The sequence below is a fragment of the Takifugu rubripes genome, chromosome 21 (genome assembly GCF_901000725.2).
Source record: "Takifugu rubripes chromosome 21, fTakRub1.2, whole genome shotgun sequence".
NCBI lineage: Eukaryota > Metazoa > Chordata > Actinopteri > Tetraodontiformes > Tetraodontidae > Takifugu > Takifugu rubripes.
In genome coordinates, this window is record NC_042305.1 from 6682721 (window position 1) to 6703598 (window position 20878).

At 43.6% G+C, this 20878-nt stretch overlaps 2 protein-coding genes across 3 annotated transcripts in view; one reads left to right on the forward strand and one right to left on the reverse strand.

Annotated features, from left to right (window-relative positions):
• The window catches only part of dnah2 (dynein, axonemal, heavy chain 2), a 46923-nt gene extending 31046 nt beyond the window's left edge, over positions 1 to 15877 (forward strand). Inside the window, exons 52-89 of one of the 2 annotated variants that reach the window (XM_029829770.1) lie at positions 183 to 371; positions 763 to 848; positions 944 to 962; positions 1035 to 1074; positions 1151 to 1300; positions 1645 to 1812; positions 1888 to 2048; positions 2338 to 2477; positions 2543 to 2675; positions 2867 to 3006; positions 3141 to 3351; positions 3779 to 3895; positions 3976 to 4117; positions 4244 to 4413; positions 4582 to 4698; positions 4785 to 4949; positions 5185 to 5307; positions 5421 to 5569; positions 5650 to 5716; positions 5961 to 6111; positions 6183 to 6331; positions 6419 to 6552; positions 6854 to 6998; positions 7090 to 7289; positions 7394 to 7520; positions 7885 to 8071; positions 8171 to 8319; positions 8427 to 8610; positions 10297 to 10487; positions 10654 to 10845; positions 12716 to 12900; positions 12995 to 13229; positions 13361 to 13512; positions 13618 to 13732; positions 13816 to 13992; positions 15167 to 15241; positions 15317 to 15464; positions 15537 to 15877. In XM_029829770.1, the coding sequence (XP_029685630.1) occupies positions 183 to 371; positions 763 to 848; positions 944 to 962; positions 1035 to 1074; positions 1151 to 1300; positions 1645 to 1812; positions 1888 to 2048; positions 2338 to 2477; positions 2543 to 2675; positions 2867 to 3006; positions 3141 to 3351; positions 3779 to 3895; positions 3976 to 4117; positions 4244 to 4413; positions 4582 to 4698; positions 4785 to 4949; positions 5185 to 5307; positions 5421 to 5569; positions 5650 to 5716; positions 5961 to 6111; positions 6183 to 6331; positions 6419 to 6552; positions 6854 to 6998; positions 7090 to 7289; positions 7394 to 7520; positions 7885 to 8071; positions 8171 to 8319; positions 8427 to 8610; positions 10297 to 10487; positions 10654 to 10845; positions 12716 to 12900; positions 12995 to 13229; positions 13361 to 13512; positions 13618 to 13732; positions 13816 to 13992; positions 15167 to 15241; positions 15317 to 15464; positions 15537 to 15691 (5538 nt within the window). In that variant the 3' untranslated portion in view covers positions 15692 to 15877. Of the gene's footprint in view, positions 1 to 182; positions 372 to 762; positions 849 to 943; positions 1075 to 1150; positions 1301 to 1644; positions 1813 to 1887; positions 2049 to 2337; positions 2478 to 2542; positions 2676 to 2866; positions 3007 to 3140; positions 3352 to 3778; positions 3896 to 3975; positions 4118 to 4243; positions 4414 to 4581; positions 4699 to 4784; positions 4950 to 5184; positions 5308 to 5420; positions 5570 to 5649; positions 5717 to 5960; positions 6112 to 6182; positions 6332 to 6418; positions 6553 to 6853; positions 6999 to 7089; positions 7290 to 7393; positions 7521 to 7884; positions 8072 to 8170; positions 8320 to 8426; positions 8611 to 10296; positions 10488 to 10653; positions 10846 to 12715; positions 12901 to 12994; positions 13230 to 13360; positions 13513 to 13617; positions 13733 to 13815; positions 13993 to 15166; positions 15242 to 15316; positions 15465 to 15536 lie in introns of both variants that reach the window. The other variant, XM_029829769.1, reaches the window with a different exon arrangement.
• A 426-nt stretch (positions 15878 to 16303) lies between these two features.
• Positions 16304 to 19961, reverse strand: vamp8 (vesicle-associated membrane protein 8 (endobrevin)). Its single transcript, XM_003974640.3, has 3 exons — positions 19741 to 19961; positions 17811 to 17972; positions 16304 to 17280 (listed from the first exon to the last, which is right to left on the reverse strand). Exons 1-3 carry the CDS (start codon positions 19753 to 19755, stop codon positions 17092 to 17094), a joined length of 366 nt encoding a protein of 121 aa, XP_003974689.1. The 5' UTR covers positions 19756 to 19961; the 3' UTR covers positions 16304 to 17091.
• Between the last annotated feature and the right edge of the window lie 917 nt (positions 19962 to 20878).

Sequence of the window (20878 nt, forward strand, 5' to 3'; positions counted from 1 at the left end):
ATGTTGAGTCTCATTTTGGTGTTTTTCATTTTTGGTGTTTTTCATTTTTGCCTTTTCCCAATATTTTTTTTCAAATTACAAACAGTAATTTGCTATTTTAAAATAGAGTAATTGAAAGAACTTTCAATTTGAATTTGAAAACTGTTGAACAAGCAAAACAAGTGTTTATTCTCTGCATGCAGGAGTCCCAGATCAGGCGGATCTTTAGCACCATGATCAACCAAAAGCTGGAGGTCTTTAGAGAGGAGGTGAAGCCTGTAGGAGAGATTTTGGCTCAGGCCACCTTAAACTTATATTTTGCCGTTTCGGCTCATTTTCTTCCCACTCCATCCAAAATCCACTACCTCTTCAACCTCAGGGATATCTCCAAGGTACACAGTCACACAGAGTTGGACCAAGTCTCATTTGTGACCAAATAAAGGTGATTCTAGCAAACCATATGGATGCCTCCGGTCAGCGGCACTAAAATAGGCTCTAGGTTTCTGTTAGGGAATGATGCTAAACAGCTATAGGTATCTTAGTCTGTGCCTGCAGGCCAGCAAAGTAAGCTCACTCTCACTCTATGGACATTTGAAGATATTTTAGTATTTTACTGTTCAGTGACAGACAATTAGTTGATACTGTGCATTTATAATAACCTTCTATATTTGGAAGCTGTTTGTTTTTGCTGTAATTTTTCATGACACTTGTATTAGATTAATAATACATGAACCCATATAAATGGATACCTTTAAAATACACAAATGATCCACCTTTTTTTAGGTCTTTCAGGGTCTCCTGAGAGCTGATCCAGACTTTCATGAAAGCAAAATTGATGTCACCAGATTGTGGATTCATGAATGTTTCAGGTAAATGTTGACAAAGAAAGCCTGATTTAATTTCATACATGTGGTTTTTGTATGAACTGCACATATTTCTGTTCTGTTTTTATGTGTAATTTCAGGGTCTTCTCAGACCGTCTGGTAGATCACAAGGACATGGAAGAATTCTTTGCATTGTTAGAAAAAACACTGACTTCCTACTTTGACTTCCAGTTGGACAGCATCTGTCCAGAGAAACAAACACCAATATTTGGTTAATTTCTTTCTTCACACAGAAGAGCCAATGAAATAGTGTGATTGTTACTCAGAAGCTGTTTCTTGTCAACCAGGTGATTTCATGAATGAATCCAGCATCTATGAGGACCTGCAGGACATTAACACTCTGAAGAGGTTCATGCAGACCCAGTTGGAGGACTACAACGAGACCCCTGGTTTAGTGCCAATGAATTTGGTGCTCTTCCAGGACGCCATTGAACACAGTATATATCCTCAACACCCACGTCCACAGTGCAGAGCAGAGTTTTGGTGGTTTGTCTGTATAAGGAACACTGATGCTGTTTACATGGGTTGCATGTTAGCACCAACAAACAAGGATTACGTCCAGTAAACAGTAGTTGTTTGGATCACTTGAAGAATGCATTATACTACATCACCTGTGGGGGTTGAGTTCAGCTGGACGCCCTAACTGAGAATATTCCTTCACCTCTTGCCCTAACTAGTCGAGATTACACACAGCATCAGAGTATTGGTCATGTTAGTCAACTATGAAGTACAAAATGTTATTAAAAAGGATTTATTGAAGCTTCTTGTCTTCCCTCTGCAGTTACACGCACAGTGCGTGTGATCAGCCAGCTCAGGGGGAATATGCTTCTCGTAGGAGTTGGTGGTTCTGGCCGACAAAGCCTTGCCAGACTGGCTGCCTTCATTTGTGAATACAAGGTTTATCAGGTGGAAGTCACCAAGCATTACCGCAAACAAGAGTTTAGAGAAGGTGGAATCAAATTCACTGTTTCTCTTCCTGCTGCAGGAGTCCCGACCAATGTCAGATGTTTCTGTCCTGTTTCAGACATTAAGCAGCTATATCAATTGGCAGGAGTGGACAATAAGCCAACGGTGTTTCTGTTCAACGACACTCAGATTGTAGATGAATCCTTCCTGGAAGACATCAACAACATCCTGAGCTCTGGGGAGGTGCCCAATCTCTACAAGCCAGATGAATTTGTTGAGGTTTGTTGTCATATTTCATGACCCAACTGGTGCTTGAACTGTCACATTCACATTTATGAGGGATGTCACCAAACACTTTTTTCATTTCCTGACATCAAACAGTTCACACATTATATAATTTGTCATTTCAGGTAAATATGACATTTAAATCTAAATTGCCAATTCAGTGATAGTTGGCAGCCTCTGTATGTCAAATATGGCTGAACCCACACACACAGCCTCCATAATGAGTCCTGCACATCTGGAGGTGGCCGCTTGCATGTCTGATAACTGTCTTTTCTTCCTGCAGGTTTGTAACAGTCTGAATGAATCTGCCAAGAAGGACAACGTGATGCACACGCCAGACTCAATGTTCAGTTATTTAATTGAGCGGGTCAGGAACAACCTGCATGTTGTTCTCTGCATGAGTCCAGTGGGAGAGCTCTTCAGGTAGGGTTCTGGTACTGATAAAACATAACCCTGTGAGCAGCACACATGTACCTGTTCCTCTGTAGAAAACGGCTGCTCCAGTACCCAGCTCTTGTCAACTGCACCACCATCGACTGGTTCTGCGAGTGGCCCAGAGATGCTCTGCTGGAGGTAGCGGAGAGGTTCCTGGATGGACTGGATCTGGGCTCTTCAGAGGGGGTGAGAAGCACAAACCCTCACTGTCTTTTCCTGACCTTTATTTTGTGTATAAGTTCAACAGGGCTGTGCTGTATGCACACTCTTTTGAAGAGTTTAAATAGAAAAATTAAAAAAAACTGTTGTGATCCCGCCCTACTTTGTAGAGAAGTGATTTATAATACAGACATTTTCATTTTCTTTTGTCTTTGTAGATCCACACAAATGTTGCAAGTACGTTTGTGACCATCCATCAGTCAGTAGCACAGATGTCACTCCAGATGAAGTTAGACCTGCGGAGATACAATTATGTGACACCCACCAACTACCTGGAGCTGGTGTCAGGATACAAAAAGTAGTAACTCTTCTACTGTTTACCACTCTTTCACATGTATCCCACATGTACTCTATTAATCTATATTAATTAAAAATTAAAAATATTAAAAATACATATTTACATTGACCTTTGTTTTTGCATCCCTGCTTCAGACTATTGGGAGAGAAAAACTTGGAATTGGGGGAACAGGTGAACAAGCTTTGCAACGGCCTCCTCAAGATCAGTGACACACGAGAGAAGGTGGAGGGCATGACAGTGGAGCTGGAGGAGGCCAAAAAGCAGGTAGCAGAGTTCCAAACACAGTGCGAGGAGTATCTGACTGTCATCTTGGAGCAGAAGAGAGAGGCTGACAGGCACCAGAAGGTAAAACACCACAGACTGAATATTTAGCAAGCAAAGCAGGGCAAAATCTCTTGGAGATATAAACAGCAGCCAGGCTTTACTGGAGACTGCTGGGGCGTTCCTTTTTAGACTGATGGACCCTATGTTTTCATTATGAATCGTGGCTGAAAAATACTAAAATTCCTTGCGCAGTAGGCTTTTTAAGCTGTATAAAAGGATCAGTAAATTCTTTCTTATACATTTTAGCCAAGGCTCGTGCCACTGATGTAAGATGTGACAATTTCATTTTCATTCCTTCTGGTCAAATAAATTGTTTTTAAAAACCAAACCAGCATATTCTCTTAGGGCGCATGTCCACTTTACATCCTTCACTACAGATGACTTAGCAACACATGTGATGTTAGCAATGCGTCTGAGCACTTTACATTCTCTTTAATTTTGTGTCCAGGTGGTGAGTGAAGACAGAGAGAAAATTGGGGCAGAGGAGCTGCAGTGTAAAGAAATGGCTGCGAATGCTCAGAGAGATCTAGATGAGGCCCTGCCGGCCCTGGAGGAGGCCCTGAAGGTAACTCTCTGCCATCAAAGACTGGCTATTTTTCTGCATTGTTGCATCTTCAATGGAAATTCTTTCTTTTTGGTATGTAGGCTCTGGAATCCCTGAACAAAAAGGACATGACAGAGATCAAGTCGTATGGTCGACCACCAGCTCTGGTGGAGACGGTGATGCAGGCTGTCATGATCCTTCTGGAAAAAGATCCATCTTGGGCAGAGGCCAAGAGGCAGTTGGGTAGGGAGATGAAATGAGAGCATGTTGTTGTCTTTTGTGTTGGACAACATACCTTTTCATTTTGAACATTTTTCTCTTAAAGATTTGATGGAAAAGCTGTCTCCCCTTTCAATTTGTTTTTGGCAGGAGACTCCAATTTTATAAAAACTTTGATCAACTTTGATAAGAACAATATTTCAGCCCGCGTGTTGAAGAGGATCGGCCAGTTCTGCATGCTGTCAGACTTCCAACCAGAAGTCATTGGTAAAGTGTCGCTGGCTGCCAAGTCGTTGTGCATGTGGGTCCGAGCCATGGAGGTGAGGTCCTCTATGTCGGTCTGCAAGTTATGTTGGCAAAGATCTGTAGATCCTCTGTGTTACAGCCATGGGGGGATTGCTGCTCTCACCACATCCATTGTCATGTCATTAAAACTAAATCTTTTAAGTTTAAGTAAAAATGTGTGTGCTTTTATTTTTGAACTTCAGGTTTATGGGCGCATCTACAGGATAGTGGAACCTAAACAGGCCTTACTGAAAACTGCCACAGAGCAGCTGGAAGAGAAGCAGGCGGCTCTGGCTGCAGCTCAGGAGAAACTGCAGGAGGTAGCGCTTGTCCCTGGGCATATATCAGACCAGATTAACACCAGGTTATTGCGCTCTCATCACTGACGGCTCATAATGTCCAACAGGTTGATCGGATGCTGAAGCAGCTGAAGGACCAACATGCTGAGAAGCTCCTCATGAAGGAGAACCTCAGGAAGAAATCTGAAGAGATGGAAATCAAACTGGACCGAGCTGACAAACTGGTGACTGGACTTGCTGGAGAGAGGATCCGCTGGGAAAATACAGTTTCTGTAAGGAAGATTATACACCTTGTAACACCTTATATGCCTTATAAATATTTTCCAAAATGTCTGAGAAATGACAATTTAAAGAAAATTACACTGAAATTAAAATGAATTGTGAAAAAAAAGTGATTTGAACAACTGTAGACTGCAGGTGGTGACAGCAGCTTCTGGTGAAATGTGTGTTGTGTGGGTGTTTCTGCTCCAGGAACAAGCTGTAGCACCTATTTATGCTTGTGTTCAGGGCCTGAAGGAAAACATGGGATATCTGGTAGGAGACTGTCTACTGGCAGCGTCTTTCCTGTCCTACATGGGACCATTCCTCTCTAACTACAGAGATGATCTGCTCGCCATCTGGATGACACAGGTACAGTGCATGTGCACATTAAGGTACATGTGCACCTTAAAGTCCTGGAGGTTTTGATGTGCTGCTGATAAGGAGTCAGAAATGTCTTTAGAATCTCTCTTTGCTCCTCTCAGGTGCAGACATTACAGATTCCGTGCACACCAGGGTTCAGTTTTGCGGTTTTCTTGTCTAAGCCAACGACAGTGAGGGACTGGAACATCCAGGGACTCCCCACTGACTCTTTCTCCACAGAGAATGGTGTTATTGTCAACCGTGGGAATCGGTTCGTAACTGTACCTGCGGTTACTTTTAGATTTAAAAGGGTCTTTGAATACACGTTCTTTGTGTTTTCTCTCTGTCAAGATGGCCACTGATGGTTGATCCTCAAGGCCAGGCTATGAAGTGGATCAAGAATATGGAAATGGAAAAAGTAAGAGGCCGCACAAATGTTGTCAACAAGCCTCTACAATTAGAGAGAATATTATGAGAGAATATACAGTATGTAACAACATAAAGATCTTGCTGTGTTACACATAGTTCACTTGACCTTTAGTGTGGAACATCAACAGATTAGCTTTCACCCAATATAAAAATTGAACATGTTACAGGATGTTGTAGCATGTTATTTGAATTGTTTTGTATTTGAAGTAAATTGGGTCTTCTGTCCTCTTCAGGGTCTGAAGGTGGTAGACTTTCAAATGTCCGACTACCTGCAGGTGCTGGAGAATTCCATCCAGTTTGGGAATCCTGTTCTGCTTCAGAACGTGCAGGAGGAGCTGGAGCCTTCGCTCAACCCAGTTCTTAACAAGTCTTTGACACGAATAGGTCCATAATACACAGACATGTTGAGTCTGCACTGAGTTGTGCTTGTTGGCTTAACATGGTGTTCTCCTCAGGTGGGAGGCTGCTGATGAAGCTGGGTGACAAAGAGATCGAGTACAATCCAGAGTTCCGTTTCTACATCACTACCAAGCTGCCCAATCCTCATTACTCACCAGAGACTTGCACAAAGACTACCATTGTTAACTTTGCTGTCAAGGAGCAGGTCTGTCACGGTCCATCTAACCTGCTTCATGTGTGTCCTCATTCACAAAGGAGCCTTAAATTGTGTCTATGTGGTCTGTATGTGCAGGGTCTCGAAGCACAGCTGCTGGGAACTGTGGTGCGTCAGGAACGGCCAGATCTGGAGGAGCAGAAGGACAATTTAGTGATCAGCATCGCATCTGGCAGGAAACATCTGCAGGAGCTTGAGGACGAAATTCTCAGGTTGAACATCTCATCTTTATACTTACTGTATAGCAGGATCATTCAATGTGTGTAGTCACTTTAGTTTGGAATTGGATCAGAGACAACGAATATGGCTTTATCTTAGCAAATATCCACTGGAAACATTGTCTCATTAACAGTTACATTTAAAGTTACACTTATTGCCACGTGCTGGTCCCAGGTGAGCATTGACGTCACATCACCTGGAAACTAAGTTCAATTAATGATGTGGTGTGTGTGAAATACTCCCTTTTTAGTTCTATGAATTGTTTTTAGAAGCATGTGATGTCTGCTTTACCAGGCTGCTGAATGAGGCCACTGGTTCTCTGCTGGATGACGTGCAGCTTGTCAACACGCTGCAGACCAGCAAAATCACGTCTACTGAGGTCACAGAGCAGCTGGAGACCAGTGAGCAGACCGAGATCATGATAGACTCTGCCAGGGAGGTCTGACCTTGAGGGTTCCTGCATTTTCCAGCAATTTGGGAGAAATATTCAATTAAATATATATGTTAACTAAAATTATCTCTTTGGCTAGGGCTATCGCCCATGTGCTCAGCGGGCTTCTATTCTCTTCTCCATCCTAAATAACCTGAGCAGCATGGACCCAATGTACCAGTTCTCTTTAGATGCCTATATAAACCTGTTCAAACTCAGCATCAGTAAGAGCAAGCGCAGCCACAAGTTGGAGGAACGGATCTCCAACCTCAACAGCTACCACACATACGCAGTGTACAGGTGAGCAAGCTTACCTTGCCATGACCAAAGGCCTTATCTGTGTCCTTATTAGATTCTTTCAAAGAACGTTTCTAATCATACTCTGTTTATCTGGGCCTCTGCAGGTACACATGTCGTGGCTTGTTTGAAATCCACAAGCTGCTTTTCAGCTTCCAGATGTGTGTCAGAATCATGGAGACAGCTGGAAAACTGGACATGAATGAGTACAACTTCTTCCTCAGAGGAGGAATCGTAAGAAAGCTCAAAGGACACACAGCAGCCTGTTTAACCCACAGTTAGCTTTCAGCTAATCTGGGATGCTAGCTAAAGCCTTCCACAGCTTTTCTCATCTCCTCCACTTGTGCTGCATCTTTATGTGATTTTCCTGACACATTTATCAGTTACAGTGTTGAGGTTTGATTTGCAGAAATATGCAACATCATCAGGTTGTTACATCAATCTTACACTAGCAGAATAATGATGAACATGATGATCTTGCTGTGTCTGACAGTGAAAAACTGGGATTTTTCTCCTTGTGGTGATCAAGTTGTGCCGATTTTGGAATGTCTGCAGGCTTTTTTAGTGAAAAATGTTGGGATGTTTTGGCTGTTTGCAGGTTCTTGATAAAGAAGAGCAGATGAAAAACCCTTGTTCCAGTTGGCTGGTCAACACTAGCTGGGACAATATCACTGTACTGGAGCAGCTGCCTGGTTTCCAAGGCATCATGGAATCTTTTGAACAGTATCCTGAAGAGTGGAAGCTCTGGTTCACGAGTATCGAACCTGAAAAATCTGCTCTCCCAGGTCTGTTGTGGCTTTTCTCCCTTTTGTTTAATTCTCTTTGGATTTGAAATTATCCACTATCCTGGAGCGTTCTTTGATCTGTGTAATATATATTTGTAGGTGATTGGGAGGATAAGTTTAATAACCTCCAGAAGATGCTAATAGTGCGCTCCCTGCGCCAAGACCGCGTCACCTTCTGTGTCACTTCCTTCATTATTGACAATCTTGGAGGTTCCTTTGTAGAGCCACCTGCTCTGGACATGAAGGCTGTGAGTGTCTCCTCCATGTTGAGATATACCAGACTCACATGTCTGCATCAGTCTTGTCCACCTCCACTAGCTTGCAACTCACAGACTATTGTTGCCACTATTCCCAGGTTGTAGAGGAATCCTCCTGCAGAACTCCGCTGATCTTTGTGTTGTCTCCTGGAGTTGATCCCACAGGAGCTCTGCTGCAGGTGGCTGAGACCTCCGGCATGAAGGAGCACTTTCATGCTCTGTCGTTGGGCCAAGGCCAAGCTCCCATTGCCAGGAGAATGATACAGGAGGGTGTTGAGAACGGTATATCAGCATCTTACCTTCTACTATTTACTCTCTTAATTAAGGTTTGGAACAGATCGATCAATCAATCATTCAATCAATCAATCAATCAATCAATCAATCAATCAATCAATCAATCAATCAATCAATCAATCTTTATATAGCATCTGTTACAATCATAATTGTTTCTAGGCACTTTACAGAATCCCAGGGCCTGACCCCCAACAAGCAACAGTGGCAAGGAAAAACTCCCCTTTAACAGGAAGAAACCTTGAGCAGGACCAGGCTCATGCAGGCTCATGTGGACCATTCTGCTGATGGGGGCTGGGTAGAGAGGGAGGAGAAGGGGGGAGGACAGGTAGAGGAGAGAATAGGCAGAGATCAGGGAAATACATTAATTATAACAAAGTGCTGGTATAGGAGTTGAGTAGGTCAGCAGGGTCAGAGGTCAGCATACAGCTATGAGGGCAGCAATACCTGTAGATGGAGAGAGAAAGAGAGTGGGGGGCAGAAAATCTACACAAGAAATAACATCATCACTGATCTACTTGGTGAGGAGAGGAGAGGAGAGGAGAGGAGAGGAGAGGAGAGGAGAGGAGAGGAGAGGAGAGGAGAGGAGAGGAGAGGAGACCATTTCCCAGTGGGGTGACAGAGGCCTGTCAGGTGATCATGTTTCTGGACCCCGGCAGCCTCGGCCTATAGCAGCATAGCTAAGATGTTAACCTAACGATTAGACGACCCCCTAATTATGATAATTTGTCTGTCTATGATAGTAACTGGAACTACTGAATTAGTAACAATAAGCTTTTTCAAAGAGGTAGGTTTTGAGTCTGATCTTAAAAGTAGAGATGGAGTCAGCCTCCCGTACCTGGACTGGGAGCTGGTTCCATAGCAGGGGGGGCTGGTAGCTAAATGCTCGGCCTTTACCTTTAGAGACTTTGGGGACCACAAGTAAACCAGCATTCTGAGAGCAGAGCAATCTATTGGGATGATAAAGTTTCACTTGCTCCTCCAGGTAGAATGGAGCTAGGCCTCTGTGGACCTTGTAGGTCAGAAGAAGAATTTTAAAAATTATTCTAAATTTAATGGGCAGCCAATGAAGAGATGCCAATACAGGAGTTGTGTGTTCTCTTGTTCTCTGTAACAGGATGCTGTGATAAAATGTATCAAAAGCAGCACTGAGGTCCAGCAGAACCAGCATAGAAATCAGTCCATTATCTGAAGCTATAAGAAGATCATTAGTAACTTTAATAAATTCTGTTTCTGTGCTGTGGTGAGCTCTAAAGCCTGACTGAAACAGGCTTTAGAGCAAACAGGCAGTTTCTCTGCAGGTGCTCCACTAACTGAGTCACCACCACCTCAAGAATTTTAGAGATAAAAGGAAGTTTGGATATTGGCCTATAATTTGCTAACACATCAGGATCCAGTGATGGTTTTTTAAGCAACGGCTTAATCACTGCCACCTTGTAGGACTGGGGTACATAACATGTCACAAAAGAACAATTGATCTGGTCCAGGACAGAACTGCCTATTATTATTAAAACATCCTTCAACAGGTGTGTTGGGTTGGGATCTAAAAGACACGTGGTGGACTTGGATTTCTGAATTAGTGAAGACGCCTCAGAAAAATATTTCAGATCTGGTTTCCAAGACGACCTCCATAACACAATGGTTGAATCATATCATCTGCTGCACCTGTCTTCTCAGGTCACTGGGTCTTCCTTGCTAACTGCCACCTCTCGCTCTCATGGATGCCTGAATTGGACAAGCTGGTGGAGCAGCTGCAGGTGGAACAGCCTCACCCAGACTTTAGACTCTGGCTGAGTTCCTCACCACACCCCGACTTTCCCATCACGATCCTACAGTCTGGCATCAAGCTGACCACTGAACCACCAAAGGTAGTGCTTGTGCTCTCTCTCTCTCTCTCTCTCTCTCTCTCTCTCTCTCTCTCTCTCTCTCTCTCTCTCTCTCTCTCTCTCTCTCTCTCTCTCTCACACACACACACACACGAACATATGCACGCATACATGCTATTCCGATCAGCCAACAGCTGTTGTCCCTTAGGGTGTGAAAGCCAACATGAAACGCCTTTACCAGCTGGTGAAAGAGGAGAACTTTGACTGCTGCTCCAGACCTGGTTTCTACAAGAAGCTGCTCTTCTCGCTGTGCTTCTTTCACAGCATCCTGCTGGAGAGGAAGAAGTTTTTACAGCTGGGCTGGAACATCATCTACGGCTTCAACGACTCAGACTTTGAGGTACTGACTGCTGAGTGACTGTTGATCATAACAGCGAGTTAATATCAATCAATCAATCAATCAATCAATCAATCAATCAATCAATCAATCAATCAATCAATCAAGCGTCTTTTACAATCTGAATTGTTTCAAGACGCTTTCTAGAATCCGCAGACAAGCAACAGTGGCAAGGAAAAACTCCCCTTTAACAGGAAAAAACCTTGAGCAGGACCAGGCTCATGTAGGGGGGTAGGGGAGGAGAGGAGAGGAGAGGAGAGGAGAGGAGAGGAGAGGAGAGGAGAGGCATAGAGCATAGAGCATAGAGCATAGAGCATAGAGCATAGAGCATAGAATATACATACAAAAATGCATTATATTCAATTAAATTGAATTGAATAAGCTGCTGGTTGAGTGGGTCAGCGGGGTCGGAGGTCAGTATACAGCTCTGAAGGTGGCGATACCTGTAAATGGATACAGAAGGGGGGGCAGAAAAACTACACAGGAAATAGCATTACTAGTCTACTTGATGAGGAGGAGGAGAGGAGAGGAGAGGAGAGGAGAGGAGAGGAGAGGAGAGGAGAGGAGAGGAGAGGAGAGGAGAGGAGAGGAGAGGAGGGGAGGGAGGGGAGGGAAGAGGAAACCATGACCCAGTGGGGTGACAGAGGCCTGTCAGGTGATCATGTTTCTGGACCCCGGCAGCCTCGGCCTATAGCAGCATAGCTAAGATGTGACCTAACGATTAGACGACCCCCTAATTATGATAATTTGTCTGTCTATGATAGTAACTGGAACTACTGAATTAGTAACAATAAGCTTTTTCAAAGAGGAAGGTTTTAAGTCTGATCTTAAAAGTAGCGATGGAGTCAGCCTCCCGTGCCTGGACAGGGAGCTGGTTCCATAGCAGGGGGACCTGGTAGCTAAATGCTCGGCCCCCCATTCTACCCCTAGAAACTCTGGGGACCACAAGTAGACCAGCATTCTGAGAGCGGAGCGGTCTATTGGGCTGGTAAGGTGTCACTAGCTCCTCCAGGTAGGATGGAGCTAGGCCTCTGAGGACCTTGTAGGTCAAAAGAAGGGTTTTAAAAATTATTCTAAATTTAACGGGCAGCCAATGAAGCGACGCCAGTACAGGAGTTATGTGATCTCTTTTGTCAATACCTGTCAGAACTCTGGCTGCAGCATTTTGGATCAACTGGAGGCTTCTTAAAGAGTTGTTTGGACACCCTGATAATAAAGAGTTACAATAGTCCAGCCTAGAAGTAACAAATGCATGGACTAACCTTTCAGCATCATGCCGTGTCAGTAGGTTTCTAATCCTTGTGATGTTCCTCAGGTGAAAAAAGGCACTTCTAGAGACTAATTTAATGTGTGGGTTGAAGGAGAGATTTTGATCAAAAGTTACTCCTAGATTCCTCACAGAGAGACTAGATGTTAATGAGATACCATCTAGAGTGATCATGTGATCTAATCTATCCCTGAGAGGTTCAGGACCAAACACCATGACCTCAGTTTTTCCTGAGTTAAGGAGGAGGAAATTTGAAGACATCCAAGACTTTATGTCTTTAAGACAGGTCTGGAGCTTCACTAACTTCTCTGTCTCCTCTGGTTTCATGGATAAATAAAGCTGAGTGATAATACCAAGGAATGTTTTTCTCTAGCTTGATTATTCCTTTAAAACACAGTTCTATTATTTGGTTCTGTTGTATTTCTCTCATCCATTGACAGTACCATTATCTCATTGTTCTGCCAGGATGTGGCATCAGGATGTCTCTGTCCTGATGCCACAATACAATGTGTCTCTGCTGCTGTCTTTTGGTCTGGACACCAGGACGTTTGCCCTGTATGTGTTAACCTCGCTGGCATCATCTGTAGCTTGTCAATGTTGTTGCAGGTGAGTGAGAGTCTGCTGAGTCTCTACCTAAATGAGTATGAGGAGATTCCTTGGGATGCCCTGAAGTACCTCATCGCTGGAGTCAACTACGGAGGCCATGTGACAGACGACTGGGACAGACGGGTTCTGACCACTTACATCAATGACTGTTTCTGCGATGACGCTGTCAGCCAGCCTTTGTACAAGTGAGACACTTTAACAAGCGCATTGTGTACGAGCTGAAGGAAAGTGTGAAAGAGCAGCGGGCTGTGAGTCTTACTGCTTCCTGTCTGTCTTCAGGTTGTCATCCTTACCTTCCTATTGCATTCCACATGACGGCCCCCTGCTGTCCTACCTGGGCTACATCAATGGGTTTCCACCCAACGAGCACCCCGAGGTGTTCGGTCAGCACTTCAATGCTGACATTGCCAGTCAAATAGCCGAGGCCAAGATGCTGTTTGACACCATGCTATCCCTGCAGCCACAGGCTACCGGGTCGGCTGCTGCAGGGGGGGCGCCCAGTCGAGAGGATAAGGTGCATTTAGTCACCCCTTCATGTGGACCTGTGTTCTCAGAAGTCCCCAAATTTAAAAAGCACTATGTGACTCTTTGTGACTGACGTGATGGGAACTCCTGACTGATCTGAAATTGGATTGCTGCTTTTAGGTCTTGGGGCTGTTGGCAGACATCCGAGGAATGATCCCACCCTTGATCGACTATGAGAAGCCCAGCTCCATGCTCCAGGATGATCCATCCCCTCTGAACGTGGTCCTGATGCAGGAGATCCAGAGATATAACTCTCTGTTAGACATCATCAGGTAGGACTTGTAAAAGTTGAGGAGGATCCAATTCATACCCACTCCCCAGGAGCAGCTATCTGCGTTTACATGTCAGCTGAGGGCACACTTGTGTTTGTGCCTTAGATCTTCTCTAGTGGAGCTGGAGAAAGGTATTAAAGGTTTAGTGGTGATGTCGTCCAACTTGGAGGAGACCTTCACCTCCATCCATGATGGCCGAGTCCCACCGCTTTGGGAGAAGGTGACGTTTTCACAGTCGTCCTTCATTTTTGACAGTTAAATGTTGTTGGCCAGTTTGTGTGGATGTTTGTCTCTGTGCGTCAGGCCTACCCCTCACTGAAGCCCCTGGCAGCGTGGACCAGAGATCTTGGCCAGCGAGTCAGTCAGTTTCAGCTGTGGGCCGAGACCACCCACCCACCCAAACTGTTCTGGCTCTCCGGCTTCACCTTCCCCAATGGCTTCCTCACTGCAGTGCTGCAGTCTCATGCTCGGCAGCAGAATGTGAGTTGAGTGATGATTGAAGAGTAGCTAGAAGGTCTTCAGCAGTGAAAATCACCTGGAGTCTCTCACACATTGAAGCATTCTCAATCTTTTACCTCAGAGTTTTCTGTCAAACAGAAGGTGGTTAAACTTTTTACCTCCATTTTCTTCCTTGTCCCTGAGATTTTGATGAGTTTGAATCATGGATAATAATGAGCGTAGAATTGGATTATATGTCAGATGTGTGTGTGTGTCCACTTCTCTTTGACAGGAGCCAGAAGTTACCAGCCATTAATTCTCATAAAAGTCACCCATATCTGTTTTAACACCATTTCTAAATGGTTGCATTAACTCCAAGAGAGAACTCATTAATGTCATTTACTAACACACTCTACATAATCATTGGGGCCTCTAACTTCTGAGCATCTGTGACCTTATGTCAAGTATTTTATTATATGGAAATATAGCTCAGTTCAAAATTAGATATTTTATTATACAAAGGTTTTTATTTCAAATGGAGGGAACTATCATCCATGGGTGTTCAGGCTGGGTTTCAGAATGTTTTGTGTCTAGATTTTTTTAGTTTTAGTAAAAACAGCCGATTAACGAGGAGAAACGGTTCCTCACTTGATCCAAATGTAGCTGCTGATTGAGAAACGTTTACCAACCAGATGAGGACAGCTCCTAAACGCTTAAATAGAGCCACACTGGTCTGCTCAGCTTTTAATGAAAGCACTGAGTTTGTTGGTGCAGGTGCAGGTTCTGGTTCCATCAAACTGGTCAGAAATGTTCCACTTAGAAACTGAATTCTGATGCATTTGAAAACAGACCCTCACTAGAGGCTCTAGTCAGGAGGAGCCTCCCAGAGCCCGACTGCTCCTTCAGGTTCAGGTTTCAGTTCTGAAGGCTGGTGGAGTCAAAACCAGCAGCTTTTATGAAATGTCAACCTGAAAGAGGAGAAGGTGGACAAGAGTACAGAGGTGAATCTCTAACAAAAAAAAAAAAGTCTTAAAATGATGATCGGTGAGGAGCAGATGAGTAAAACGTCCCTTTTTATCAGTTGATGTGAGTTGGACAGATTTGAACTCAGTCTGACGTCACTGGTTTTGATGGATGCGCTTTGAGCTGAGTGGTTTTTCGGAACTCCACTGTGATGTTTTGTCCTCATTAACGTCGTTTATGATTGTTGTTGCAGATATCTGTGGACACGCTCTCTTGGGACTTCATAGTCTCCTCTGGAGACGATGACTCGCTGCTGGCTGCAGCACAGGTGACAGGCGTGCTTTCAATTTGTCGTCTTCACTGCTGAACACATGTTTATTTTCTGGTCTGACCCTGTTCCTAGGAGGGTGTCTTGATCAAAGGGCTTTTCCTAGAGGGGGCTGGTTGGGACAGCAGGAACATGTGTCTGGTGGAAGCGGAGCCCATGCAGATGGTCTCTGCCATGCCTGCCATCCACTTCAAACCTGTGGAGCGAAAGAAGACTAACAAGAGTGAGTCTGTTCAGCAGCAGCTTCTTCTCTTGTGTTTGACTGACGTCTCGCCTTTGTTTAAACTGTGTGTAGGCATGTACGCGTGTCCCTGCTACTACTTTCCTGTGCGTTCGGGTGGGGCGGGCCGAGCATCTTTTGTGGTCAGTGTGGAGCTGATGTCAGGACCTGTGAATCCAGACCACTGGATCAAGAGAGGAACTGCCTTGCTCATGAGTCTGGACCACTGAGAAATTTCAACCTCTGCGTTTTTACGGATATGCGTCTGACATTCTACAATAAAATAAATCTGCTAAATGTAGTAAAACAATTTTCAAATGTAAAAAAAACCCAAAACTGTTCAGTTAGAATGTTATTAAAACATTAAATATATTCTGTCACCTGTGAAAGCAATAAAATGGAAAATGTTCCATCGATATGAAGAATTCTCCTTGTGAAATTTAGTGACGACACAGTTGGGATGTTTCCTGTCAGTTACCTAGTTCCTTAATCGTGATGCATCATGGGAAGAGTAGTTCTGTGCCGACTCGTAGGTAAGGACGCCAAAGATGTGAAAAATGTTAAATCAAATACTTGCCCTGATGTACTCTTAATTCTTGAACTGCAGGATTCCTTTACAGATTACAAATGACAGTTATCAGATATCGAAGGTGAAAGTTCTGACTCGAACTCGTCTCCATCTAGCAGCTTAAAAACAAACTATGCTTGAGCTAAAACTTGAGGTCAACTCTAAAATTGATTGTATGAGAAGGGTTTAAGACCAGACATAAGATACATTTTAGAAGTCCATTGAACATTTAATTTCACCTGCTCACAACAGAATAAGTAGTCCCACACCCAAGATCAGCAGACCTTTACACCTCTACTTTAATCATGATTATGACAGACAATGGTACTGATTGTACAGGGATTGGACTCCTACTTGGAGGAAAAAGGACATGAAGACAGATAAATACATCTCTAAAAGAAGACAATCCATACAATTGTTAAATTTAAATATACATGTAAGAAAATGTTGAATATTTACAGTTCATACTTTAATATGTTAACCCCTCAGAAGCTAAACCACTACTACATGTAGAAAGTGACAGAAACAAAAGAGACATTTTAAAACAGAAGAGCCTGTTGGTGAAAGTCCAGCAGGTGGTGTCAGAGGGGTTGAAGCTCACTTTCAGCTGATTGGCTGAGAGCAGATGACCCCGGTGGTTTGTTTATTGACCCCAAGATTTCACTGCAATATTTCAGAATCAAGCAGGTGGAAGAGGCTGAAATTACTGCGAAACACAAATGTACAAACCTACAATCTGTGTTGAGTCAAAATCTAAGGCACTTTCAACAATGTTATAACTGTTAGTGTAGCAAAGACATGATTTAAGATATTTTATAGTCAATTTTAATATCTAAACCAGAATCTTGATTAAGGTTACTGCTTCCCTGAACTGGGCCAACTGGAAGAACACATGGACAAAAAAAGTTTGTTACTGCTATCGTACAAGTTTAAAGACTTGATGAGAAACTAATTTATTTCACCGAATTCTAAAACAAGGTAGAAAAGAAGATTCTAATGTGGGCGCCAGCTAAGCTCTTCGTGCTGTGACTCTGTATGTACACTATGAGCAAGTCGGAGTGTTTATGGCGCTTTGGTTGTAGGGATGACCACAGGAGGCACGGAGGCACTGACAGGGATCACACCGGTGGCCAGCAGGATGATGATGAGCACGATGACCAGCACGACGATGATGATGGCCACAATCAGCTTGACGTTCTTCCACCAGTAGGAGCGGGCCACCTTCTGAGACGTCTGCTTGAAGTGCTGCGCCTGCACAGACACAGAAGTGGTCACATGACTCTGCTCAGGAGGACTGCGTCATACTGGCATTTACATTGTTCAAAGGGAGACGAGACGGCTGGTTCTGGAACATTCCAGCATGTGTGTGTGTGTGTGTGTGTGTGTGTGCGCCAGTCAACACAACCTGATCTACCTGGTCTACAGACTTTAGCCCTCATGTGACGCACAGCATCACAGAGGCACTTTAAAGTGAAACTTGACTCCGGACTGACTCAGACCAACAGCAGCGCTCATGAGCGACTCTTTTTTATGAGGACAGAAATAACTCCAGAACTTCATGATAAATGTGCAGCTCCTCCGTTGGTGTGGAACTAAAGCCAGTATCAGCCACCTTGTTAACACATAAGAGGTTCAGAGCCACCGCTGATGTCATCGGTTCCACTGTCTGTTGGGTCAGCCACAAGGAGGGTCCAGTGCTGGCGGTGCAGCCAAGCATGGGACCGCTGAAAAAAGCTTGTTGGAATCAACCTCAAGCACTCGTGCACGTTCTGTTGACTCACTCCAGCCTGCAGATCCTCCGATTTATCCATCAGGTCATCGAGTCTCTCTCCTCGGGCCAGGATCCGCTCCACGTTCTCCGTCATGATGTTCTTGACTCCATCCACCTGATCTCTCAAAGTCTGCACCTTGTCCTCTGGCTCCACCTGTACTCCCACTCCTCCCTGCAGACAGATGACACAGGACACAACTCAGTCAGGAAAAATACATTTTAATCCTGCAGAAAGTCTTGTCCAGTAACTTTTTGAAAGGAGGGACCGGAGAAACAAACTCTCCTTATAATATTAAAGATTTTAGTGGATTCTGGTGAAGAGAAATGTGAGAGACTGGGAGGGATAGAGGGGTGGAGAAATGGAGGTATGGGGAGATGGAGGGATGGAGAGATGGAGGGATGGAGAGATGGAGGGATGGTGCTCCTGTGAGGCTCCCTTTCATGACATGTGATGGCCAAACTGTCACAGTTGTCAGATAAGTTGTTGCCAACCGATAGCAGCTGCAGAGAGCGTAGGAACCTACAGCTTCCAACACTCTGTAGGCCAAATCCAAAGGATGTCGGCTTATTAATCAGCCAAAGGCGGAAAAGCGGTCGGAGTCTTCCGGAGTCTCTCTGGGTCAGCGTGTGACAGCTACACCATCAACGAGAGCAGTTGTTGTTTTGGCTGAGGGATTTAGCAGCAGAACAAAGCTAATGGTCTCGCAGGAAACAGCAAGATGCTGACTTCCGCATTTCTGACGGCCTTTATTTTCATTCTTTATCCCTCCAGGAAATCACATGAAGGATCTTCCAGCAGTTCTGTCCATCCTGTTTAACCATGTAGAAGTTCACTGAGCTTCTGTCTTATTAGGCATTTTCTCATCAAACACAACCTTAATGCAGAGAAAAATGCTCCACTGACAACTTGGCACAATTTTACATTTAGAATAGTCGATCTTTTGATTTTAATACGAATTCTAAAGACCCCACTGACACCACGATGTCCATCCAAGTGATTGAAGTGATTGTATATCATATTTTTTGTGTGTGTTTCTGTGCCTCTCCTCTCCTCTCCTTCTCCTTCTCCTCTCCCCCTCCTTCTCCTCTCCCTCTCCTTTTTCCCCTCCTCCTCCTTCTCCTCTACCTCCCCTTCACTCTACTTCTCCTCTCCTACCTATCCTATCCTCTACCTGTCCTCCCCCTTCTCCTCTCTCTCTACCCAGCTGGCCATCAGCAGGAGGGTCCCCCTACATGAGCCTGGTCCTGCTCAAGGTTTCTTCCTGTTAAAGGGGAGTTTTTCCTTGGCACTGTTCCTTGTCTGGGGTCAGGCCCTGGGATTCTGGAAAGCGCCTTGAAACAATTTTGATTCTATAAGACGCTATATAAATAAAGATTGATTGATTGATTGATCCAAAATGGTAATTTAATTGTGTTTGAAATTGCTTCAATAAACTCAACCCCGACCCTGTGCAGATGTAGATGGTTTGGCTGTAAATGTCACATAATCCTGACAGAGTACTCCAGATCTCTTCACAGTTCATCAGGCTTGCTGCTTTTCGGCCAGTGACACTTTCAAACCTGGAGTCAAGACCTTCATTAAGTCAGAGCTGTAAAACTGATGACAGAAGAGTTTAGTCTGGTGGCTTTGAGAATCCAGGACCAAACAAGTTTGACCCAGCTAGTTTTCATCTGTAATGATTCTACAAATAAGAGGAAATATTTCATTGTTGACAGTAAATGAGCAACATTTGAAGGACTTTAGCTGAATCCTCCGAACTTCCGTCAGCTTCCAGGAGATTCCGCTTTTTTCCCAGTTTATAAAAAACTAATATTCATAAGAAGAAAGAAAACATATTCGGGTATCTGTAAAGTTTCGAGTTTGAAGAAAAAGGTGTTTAACAGTGAGCGGAGATCCACCTGTTGCTGCTGCTCGTAATGGAGGAGAACCAAACACTCACCGGATCGGTGTTCATCGTGTTCGACAGATAAAGTCTTCTTTACACACAGAACGGCTGCAATTATCTTCAGCTCGACTCCTTTGTATTAAAATCTTTAGAAAAGTTGACACTCCACTTAATTGAGGATGTTTCTTCTATAGTTTTACTTCCTGGTTGTTGTTGAACTTTCGTCTCGAGCGTCGATGTGGCTAAAGCACAACCAACCACTTCCTGCCTTCAAAATAAAAGACTGACTTATGGCCAGCACGATTTCACACCACAGAAACTCATCGTCATCGTCGCTTCACCAAACTCAAATAAAATTTTTGGAAAAAAGAGATTTATGATCATTTTGTGTAATTTCCACACAAAACTACATTATAAAGTCGTATAAAATACATTTTTATATAAATGGAAATAATATTTAGTCTGGTCCCTTTATTTTCTTAATTAAATTTAAAAATACAATTAAGTTTAAAAATACAGTGCATGATTTTGAGTACCTTATGTATTTCCCACAAATTCAGATCACTAACATGTATTTACTGTAGTATGGTTTGAAGATTACGTCTAGATTAAAGTAAAATAGTCAATAAAAGTTAAAAAAAACCCAATTAATTCCTCCTGAATCTACAGGGTTCGTTTTAAAGGCCATTAAAAGTAAAATCTATTTTAAAATGCACGATATTTGAAAGCACGAATCAAATACCCTTCAAAACGCCAAAAAAAATCTACTTAGGGCTGATAAAGTAGTTAAAATCAGTATAATATTGGTACGTTATCATGAATATCGCAGCGTATCGTGCTGTCTTGAAAACCCTTTGCTCTTAATTTCCTCTATTCCCCACCTTGATGATGCAGTTCCGTTTTTGTCCCAACGAAGGCGCCACACCTGATTTCTACACTCGAGTTTTGAGGCCTTACGTCATTATTTGAGACTCCGCGTTATGTTGATCGGAACGAGACCATAAATAATTGAATGAGATTATTTCTTCCACAACAGGCTAAACATTTCAGAAGAATACTCAGTTGATTTTGTCAGATTATTATTTCAGCTTTTAGGCTCTTTACAGAGAATGTGTTTTCCTCATAAAAATAATTTTTTTGTCATTTTAGCTGTGTTGGAACAAATAAAGCTCAGGAGTCTAATCCAGGTATT